At 42.3% G+C, this 9449-nt stretch overlaps 1 protein-coding gene across 2 annotated transcripts in view; it reads left to right on the forward strand.

Annotated features, from left to right (window-relative positions):
* Positions 1-3626: 3626 nt before the first annotated feature.
* LOC307027134 (zinc finger SWIM domain-containing protein 6-like) overlaps positions 3627-9449 on the forward strand; it is a 22820-nt gene continuing 16997 nt past the window's right edge. For both annotated transcript variants that reach the window (XM_079695324.1, XM_079695325.1), the window contains exons 1-4: positions 3627-3699; positions 6876-7232; positions 8864-9012; positions 9106-9256. In XM_079695324.1, the coding sequence (XP_079551450.1) occupies positions 3642-3699; positions 6876-7232; positions 8864-9012; positions 9106-9256 (715 nt within the window). In that variant the 5' untranslated portion in view covers positions 3627-3641. The remainder of the gene's footprint in view (positions 3700-6875; positions 7233-8863; positions 9013-9105; positions 9257-9449) is intronic.

A 9449-nucleotide genomic window follows, 5' to 3' on the forward strand; every position in this document is an offset into this window, starting at 1 on the left:
AATCCCTCTGCCGGCACTTCTAAGCTCAACAAGTAACATGTATTTATTTAATTGTTTTAAATATATATATGATATGTTTTGCTATAAGAGCTTTTGAAATTGCTACTAGCATTCACAGTAGCTGAATAAAAAAGGATATGAAATGTCCTTGATTAGTATGCTCATAATGTAAGAAGCTGCTGGCGATTGCTTAAGAAGGACACAGATTGACCCAGTTCAAACCCTGATTGACCTAATTCTGAACTTACATAGAGGTGCATCCTTCAGATCCGCACACACACACACACACACACACACACACACACACACACACACACACACACACACACACACACACACACACACACACACACACACACACACACACACACACACACACACACACACACACACACACACACACACACACACACACACACACACACACTTCCACCCCCCTTTCCCTTAACGCATTACCTTGTTAGCTGTAGGCTTTCAAACCCAGTTGACCAAAGCTTGACATGCCCTCTGTGCCTAGCTTTGGCTGCTAACGGTTAGCTAATGGTCAGTTCAGTTTTGTGTATTTGGTATCAGTTTTCAAAGCGCTGAATGATCCAATCGGAGGACAGAAACATGTTTCAGCACGTCGCTTTAAGGTGCCTGTCTTAGCATCATGGGAATCAGTTGGCTGGCACTAGCATTTAAAACACAGCACCATAAACTTGTATAAGTGTAACGGGAGGATGGTCTGAAACCAGTTGTTTTAAGGAGAGATGGTAATCACCACACCGGGTCCATTGATTGGTTGTTTACTTCTCCTGCCCACTGCCCCAGAGGTGCCTCTGCATCTCCATGGGTGACAGATTAGGTTCCCCATTGTCACCAGCAGTACTCACACAATACACACAAAGCACACCTTGGCTGAGAAGCTCTCACTTACGCCTGAGTGAACAGCTTTGGAGGCTTTTGTGTGGCCGGAGTTAAATTAAGGCTTTGGCCACATAGCTGAGAGTGACCCCCTGCAGCCACAGCTTTAGCAGCCATGTTGCACACAGGTCTCCTCAGGCTGGCTCTGTAGGGAGCGGAGATGCTGCTCTTTCACAGGCTAACGTCCAAGCCTTGTTTTCAACCCCCCTCACCCTGATTCCCCTTCTAGAGACATCTTCCTCACTTAATCCTGTAGAGACGGCTTAAATTAACTACCTCAGGCTTAATTGGGAGTGAAGTGTTAAACCTTGGTTTCCTAGCGAGTTTATTCAGAGTATCTGCGGCTCTTGAAAGTTTGGTAAAAGCATTGAATTTAGTTTCTACAAAAAAGGCATTAGCAGTAAGGCTAGGCGGCAATCATTCAATAATGATAATTAATCATCCTTAAATATAATCATATCATGATATACTATTTTCAATATGATATATCAAGAACATTTACTCAATCAAGTTGTCTATATTAGGGTTGCACCGAATGGGAAATTCTTTGCCGAAACCGATACCGAAAATAGGAAACAGTTGGCCAAAAACCGAATGCCGAAAGGCCGAAATTGATTAATAGAAATATATATAATGTATACATTTTTTAACAATGTTGTTCAGCTACCTGATTATAGAAAAAGACATGATTATAGCAAAACTTAACTTAACTTAACTTAACTTAACTTAACTTAACTTAACTTAACTTAACTTAACTTAACTTAACTTAACTTAACTTAACTTAACTTAACTTAACTTAACTTAACTTAACTTAACTTAACTACTATTATGGGTCCATAAAACATTTATTCAGCACTTTTGAATGCATACAGTACATTAATTCCAAGTCAAGTGCATTTTCTTTTCTCTGTAGGATAACTACAACAAAGTGCATTCAGAACAAAGCCAAGGTGCTTTAAAACTACATAAACATCTAGGCCAGTAGGCCTACAACAAAATAGTGTAAATAAAGACTGTAACAGCCAGGCCTTCAACAACAACAAAAGCACCTATAAGTTTGGTAACCTAACGTGTTGTTGTGATGACGTAATCAAAACAATAAGTTTGGTAACCTAACGTGTTGTTGTGATGACGTAATCAAAACGCGGCGACAAGCACGGCGCGCGACCATGCTCGCGGCTGGCTCACAGACAACATGTCTGCCGCTTGGAGATATTTCAAAATATCAGAGAAAGAGGCGCAGATTGCGATTTGTAAAACGTTTTCAGCTGACATTTCTCGAGGGGGTGTAACTGCAAAGACTTTCACCACTTTGGGATTACTCCACCACTTGAAATCAAAACACCCGGACAAATATGCGGAGTATGATCAACGTAACCCTGTTCTCTGACATTCGGTGATATTGGTTAAAAAGGCCCTTTCGGCCGAAAGGGCCTTTTTAACCATTTTCGGCCGATAATTTTCGGTGGCCGAATATTCGGTGCATCCCTAGTCTATATTGATAACATACTGACTCAAAATATTATAGAATGTGTGATGTTATGTATTTTTGAAGTTATTTAATTGAAGGAGAACGTGGCATCCCTTTAAAGGCCCTGACACACCAGGCCGAAATCGGCCGTTTCGTTAGTCGGACGACGAAGCGTGCCCTGTCGCCCAAACTCAATTTGGTGTGTCCCGCACAACATGTTGAATCGGCCGTGCGTCGGCCACAGGCAGTCGGACAAAGAAATCACTCTGATTGGCTGTTCAGCTAGCGAATCAGTGCATGAGAAGCGAAACGGTTGCTTGAGAATGTCTTCCACAAGCAACACTCCAATGGCTGATAGCTCCAGTACCGCACGACACATGTTTTCGATGGACGAGAGTGAAAATGGAACGCACACGCTATTTGTTGTTTATTTATATCACGTAGTGTGTTCTTCTTCTCTGTCTTCCGGTTGTTTCCTGTTTTTAATGACGAATACACACTACCGCCGCCTGCTGGTAAGGAGAGTTATTGCCACTCACGCATGCGCAGTTCGTACGTACTCGGCTGAAGTCTTTGCGGTGTGTTCCAGTGCGACACATGGCCAAGCCGCAGGAGAACAAGCCGACGCAACATTCGGCGTCGGCATCGGCGAGTTCTCTGGTGACTGCTTGGTGTGTCAGGGCCTTAAAAGTCCCTGACACACCAAGCATATTTCGGCCGTCGATAGATGTCGATGAGCGTCGTGTCGCCCTACTCACATTGGTGTGTCGTGTCTATTCGGCCGTGCCGACATATTCCGCCACCGGTTCAACATGTTGAATCGGGAGGCTGTCGGCTAAAGGCAGTCCGCCAAAGAAATCACTCTGATTGGCTGTTCAGTTTAGCGAACCAGTGCATGAGAAGCAAAACGGAAGTGAGGGACCCAAACAAACTATTAAGAAGGATAATCTGAGATTTCATTTGACTCCAGCTCTCGACACAGGCTCGGGAAAGCCCCATGAGCTTCTCGTTGTAGAGTGAAAATGGAACACACACGCTATTTGTTGTTTGTTTATATCACGCAATCTGTTCTTCTTCTCTCTGTTATCACGCAGTCTGTCTTCCGGTTGTTGCCTCTTTTGAATGACGAATACACACTACCGCCGCCTGCTGGTAAGGGGAGTTATTGCCACTCACGCATGCGCAGTTCGTACGTGCAACTTGGCCGTCGGCTAAAGTCTTTGCGGTGTGTTCCAGTGCGACACATGGCCAAGACGCAGGAGACATGAGGCGAAGTGAGGCGACGTTCCGTCGGGACCTGTTCTTTGGTGTCAGTTTGGCGTGTAAGGACCTTTACATCCAACTTTACAAGTTCAAGTTCATTACCAGTACACCACTGCATATGCATATATTGGATCAATAACCCTTATTGCCAGAAAGTTAAATAAGACTAGTGCCACTCCAATGTCTGATGAATAATATTTTGTAGTTGGAGCTAGTTGAGCTTAGCATAAAGACTAAAAACCGGGGCAAGTCTGTCCAAAGAAAATGTCTACAGGCACCATCTAGAGCTCATCTTGTTTATTTAATCTGCACAAAAGTGAAAAATTATTATATATTTTCTGAACTATTTCTTGCTCCAACAATGACTTACTGCCAGGCCATACCGTCTATGCCCGGTCTTTCATCTTGCCCTCATACTTTTGTATTCATTGTGGACTTTGACTACAACTATACGACTTTAACATAACTTTGTGAACTCTGCAGACACGCTGGAGTTCTTCTGTTGGGCATTAAGGAGTTAAGTTTGGTTGCTATGCCGTGCACAGAGCTGTATTATGCAAGCCGTGGAGCGCAGACACAGAGAGAGGAAGTGCATTACAGAATGCTGAGCTCAGGGCTTTGGCTCGCTGCCAAGCATACACTCCTACATGTGCACACTCACACACACACTTACACACACTCAGCTGAGGGCATACCGATTTTTCCAACAGCACAGCGGTCCTCCTCCTCGAGTCACTCTCTTTTTGTTACGTCAGTAGTTCAGCTGTGGGCCAAGCTTGACTGGGGCACGCCTGCGTAACTGAGAGCATGCTTTACTGTGTGTGTGTGTGTGTGTATGTATGTGTGTGAGTTTTAAAGACAGGATGTGGATTTTGTGTGAAGTGTGATCCAGGGTGTGTTTGTGTGTCTGCGCAGCAAGAAAAGCAGCAGTTAAGAACTGACACATGGCTTTTTTTCTTCTTCTATTTCTATGCTAAGTTTCACTTGTACGCCTACTATTTGTTTTTGCTCAGCTCTGTATCACTAAGCCCCACCACATATAAAGAGAAACACCTCCTCTGTTTACAGCGATCTCCCACCCAGCAGGGGGTATATGTGTCAGCTCTCACATCTCCCACTTAACAACCCAGGGTGAATAACACTGTTAGTGTGCAGCTCTTTATTATGGTTTGTATTTGGTGCTTACCGTTAACAGATATCTTTTGTTATACTATGTTTACCTTTGTTGTCTATTTGTACTGTAGTTTGACATTTGGTAGATGAATTCCTTTGCTCTCTCGACATCAATCTTATATTTGTAATCCAAATATGCGGACAGAGCTAACAGCCGATTAGCTTAGCTAAAAGACTTGAATACTGCCTCTTACAAGGTAGCAGCTCCTTCAAAGACAAGTTATGAAATTGTTTATTTAATCTGCATTAAAACCGAAGTGTATTTACAACATTTGCTGTAAACTGGCAAATTGTCCTCTTTACACTTGAGTCAAAAGTACAGAAGCTTTTTGAAATATGTATATAAAAAGTACTGTTCTCATTTCTGTGTGACAATCACACTGGCCATCCAGTTACACATTCTAAATGATGCATTGAAGTGATTTGTTAAAACATTTTAGATCTAAGAAGATAGAAATGTGTACTAGCTTTTTCTTCCTGCTCCCAGTTAATGTAAACTGCCCCACTGACAGGGTTTTTAATGGAGAACTTTCCATTTTCTATGGTTCAGACTACCATCTTATTATGTTGTCTGTCATCTGTCACTCATGTTAGCCTGACAACATGATGAAGGACGTCCATCGTTCTGCTCTGTCTGTATATCTCTTCTTGTTGGACAAAAAAACAACGTACATGCCCATCAAATCTTCATCAAATCTTTGTAGCTCAGTCAGGTGTTTTCATCAGATTACCATTTTTATCTTGTATGTTAGCGTTATGAAGTACTATGTGTGCTCGGTACAGTGAAACTGAAACAATACAGACATTCACCTTCTGCTACATGTACGTACACAGATGATAAACTCTCAAAGCAGATTTCCTGTGACCCAGCTTTGGACACCATGTGTTATCACTGTAACCCACTAACCCAGTCAGATACACACTTTCCCACACACAGACTGTCATTACAGAATAATGTTTGGCATAAATGATACTATGCATGCGTAGTCGTCTCATGGCCAATCCTTCTTATCTGGAATATGTAAAGCTACTGTAGCTCCCACATGCAGCTACTGCGTTTTTAAATGTTAGTGAAGGTTTTCTGTTGACACTTGCCTGTTTTTTTGTGCTATATCCTCCCTCTTCAAACCAGAAAGCATTAGAGTTTATTTTTCTTTGAGAAATCTGAGTTCAAGACATAAGCTTAAGGTCCACATTGAAATGTGCTCCTCCGTCCATGTTTACATTCCCCTAACGCGCACAGAGACCTATAGGTTTCAGCGTGTGCGAGGCTCTCTGTACAATAGCAGGTCTCTCTGCCTCGTGGCGACTCGATGATCCCGTCAGGGTGAGAGAGGGTGGAGGGGCTTCTGGGTGTAGAAAGCACTGGAGGTGTTGTGGAAGGGAAATTAAAAGGAAATGAGAATATTTGGGAGAACTTTGCTCTTGCCTCGTGTTCTTTCACTCCTCTGTCTTTCTTTCTCTCTCCGTTTCTTTCTTCCTTCCTTTTTAATTTCATGGCGGTATCATCATTAATCAACATTAACTTAAAGGTGGGGTAGGTAAGAATGGAGAGACCAGCTGGAGTGCGCTAGAATTTGAAAGTACGCTGCCGAAAAAAGTCTGCCCCTTCCTTCAGACTTCCTTACAGAGCCCCTCCTCCAACACACACGAACGCGCACATGACCAATGAGGGCACGAGATAAGTTTGTGCACAGATGGAAGACTGACAGGCAGGTAGGCCATCCAGTTATTTTAGCCGGGCCGGCTAAAATGAATGGTCGTGCTTTTTACAGTACTACAGCTTCCACAGATGACATTTTTTTATGTATTTATTGTCAAAGCATTTAATGTATTCATTGCTATCGGGATGTTAAGAGCATTCCATGGAATATAACAAAAAGTTTTTCTGAAGTTAATTACCTACCCCACCTTTTTAAGAAGTGAAATGTTCAGTGAAAACTTGATTCCTGAGTCATTCTTCGTAGGTTTAAATAAAGATTTTTAATATGAAAGCCACTCTGTGTACTTACTGATCACCTGCATATGCCTAACGGTAGATATGTCTTCTGTTCCTCTGCAGGGTTCCACCTCAGCGGCACGGTGCGGGAGCCTGCCACGGCCTCTGAGCCAGAGCTCGTCTGCAACGTGAGCGTCAGCTTCGACCGCTGCAAGATCACAGCGGTGACGTGCAGCTGCGGCAACAAGGACATCTTCTACTGCACACACGTGGTGGCGCTGGCGCTGTACCGAGTACGGAAGCCCGAGCAGGTCAAACTGCGGCTGCCCATCTCAGAGACTCTTTTCCAGATGAACAGAGATCAGCTGCAGAAGTTTGTTCAGTACCTGATCACTGTGCATCACACCGAGGTGCTGCCCACCGCACAGAAACTGGCTGATGAGATCCTGTCGCAGAACTCCGAGATCAACCAGGTGCATGGTGAGTGGAGAGGCTGGAACAATGTGGTTTTTTTATTCATTTGCACTATTTTGCATTGTTGGAGGACTTATGTTTTCATTGACAACTTTTTATTTTAATTCTGGAAACAAACCCATTCTGCCAATAATACTTCTCCACTTCTACTTAAGTAACATTCTCAGTGCAGGACTTTTACTTGTAATGGAGTAATCTAAGAACAAATTATTTCTAATTTTATTAAAGGAAAGCATCTCAGTAGTTCCTCAAGTACTTTCAGGTACTTGTTAGTGTTATTCTGTCCTCCATCATGCACCAGTAGAGGAGCAGCTGGAGGCTGATGTCTTCAGAGACGACTCAGAAAACACACAGTGTGTTTAGGGAGAACAAGAAACAAATCAGGTGAAGTTTCACTTGACTATATGTGGGAAAAGTTTCTGAAGATACTTATTTAGCTGGTTAGGCTGTCACAGAAACAATTAGGTCTATAGAATATTATATTGTGGAAAAAATATATACCTTTTTATATGTTGTGCTATTTCTTTTTATTGTATTCTCTGGGATATTTTGTGTTTTATGGCGCTTTTAGTTACATGTTGATTGGTTATATAAGTAGTGAATGGTACTATTTAGGAATACATTTTGTGGTAGTTTTCCGCTTCTGGAGCACTTTGTGTTACAGTAATATTCCTTATCCCAGTTTGTTTACATTTAAAACACATATCATTGTGTACAGTAAGTTAATGACTATACATGAAAATATGATGTATGTCTGAGGGAGATTTTCCTTGCAGGTACTTGGTGGTTGTATAATGTCTCTTTAGTATCTGCATGTACGCTGTGGAAAGAAGTCAAACCTATTTAGCTTTTTGCATCTCGGGGCTTTAATCCTCCCCAGTGAGGCTTGTTAAGTGTTGTTCGCTGGTTATTGTTGCAGATTTAGCAGAATGAATGGTATTGATCAGTGTTTAAGCTGGCTGCATTAATGCACACAGGGAGCAAGGTGCTGATGCATGCATGTTCACGTCTGCTCCTCCCTGGGAAGACACATTATTATTATAATGAATCCAACCGAGGACATCAACTCTACATAAGTACACTTTCAAAATACTTTTACTGGAATATGTGCATTTTCTACTACTTTTTTACTTATAATTCACTTAAGTTTTTGTTGCAGATTCAGAATAAAAAAACGCAATATAATCAACTTTTATCATAGTATATATATATATGTGTGTGTGTGTGTGTATATATATGTATGTGTATGTATGTGTGTATATGTATATATATATATATATATATATATATATATATATATATATATATATATATATATATATATATATATATATATATATATATATATATAAAGCTTCCGGGTAGTATATTTATATTAGCTCCACATTTTCATGCCGTAGTATTAATTAATCAATTATTTTGATACTGAAAAAGGCATAATGAATACTTATATTTTGATGCCAAGGCTTTTATACTTTTACTGAATTAAGACATTGAATCCAACTAAACGGAACATTTCTTCACCGAGGTATTGCTACTAAATCTTAGGACTTTCTCCGCCACTGAATGACTGAATCAGTCTGATGACCTCCTGCTCTTGTAATGAGTTCCTGACTGATGTTCTTTGTTGGTTTCAGGAGCTCCGGACCCGACGGCGGGCGCCAGCGTGGACGATGAGAACTGCTGGCACCTGGACGAGGAGCAGGTTCAGGAGCAGGTCAAGCTCTTCCTCTCCCAGGGCGGCTACCACGGCTCGGGGAAGCAGCTCAACTTACTGTTCAGCAAGGTAACACAATCATTCCCAACAAACGTCATTACACCGCATTGTGGCAGCAGCTGAATGGCCATGTTTACCCACAATGCCCCTTGGTCTCTGCAGGTGAGGGAGATGCTGAAGATGAGGGACTCAAACGGAGCGCGCATGTTAACGCTGATCACAGAGCAGTTCATGGCTGACCCCAGACTGGCGCTGTGGAGGCAGCAGGGGACCACCATGACGGACAAGTACAGGCAGCTGTGGGACGAACTAGGTAACACTCACAAACACACAGATGCACACACACTAGGGCTGTCCTGAATACCATGTGTCAGATATTCGGCCCGCGCAGGGGGGGGTGTGCGTAGTAATCAGTAGCGAACCGCTTCAACACGTGTATTTAGGTTTATTCACGGCATTCATTTAGTTATTCTACAGTATTGTTGTTTTATAGTTATTTGTTCATG

Source organism: Notothenia rossii (genome assembly GCF_949606895.1).
Source record: "Notothenia rossii genome assembly, contig: scaffold_196, whole genome shotgun sequence".
NCBI classification, from domain to species: Eukaryota; Metazoa; Chordata; class Actinopteri; order Perciformes; family Nototheniidae; genus Notothenia; species Notothenia rossii.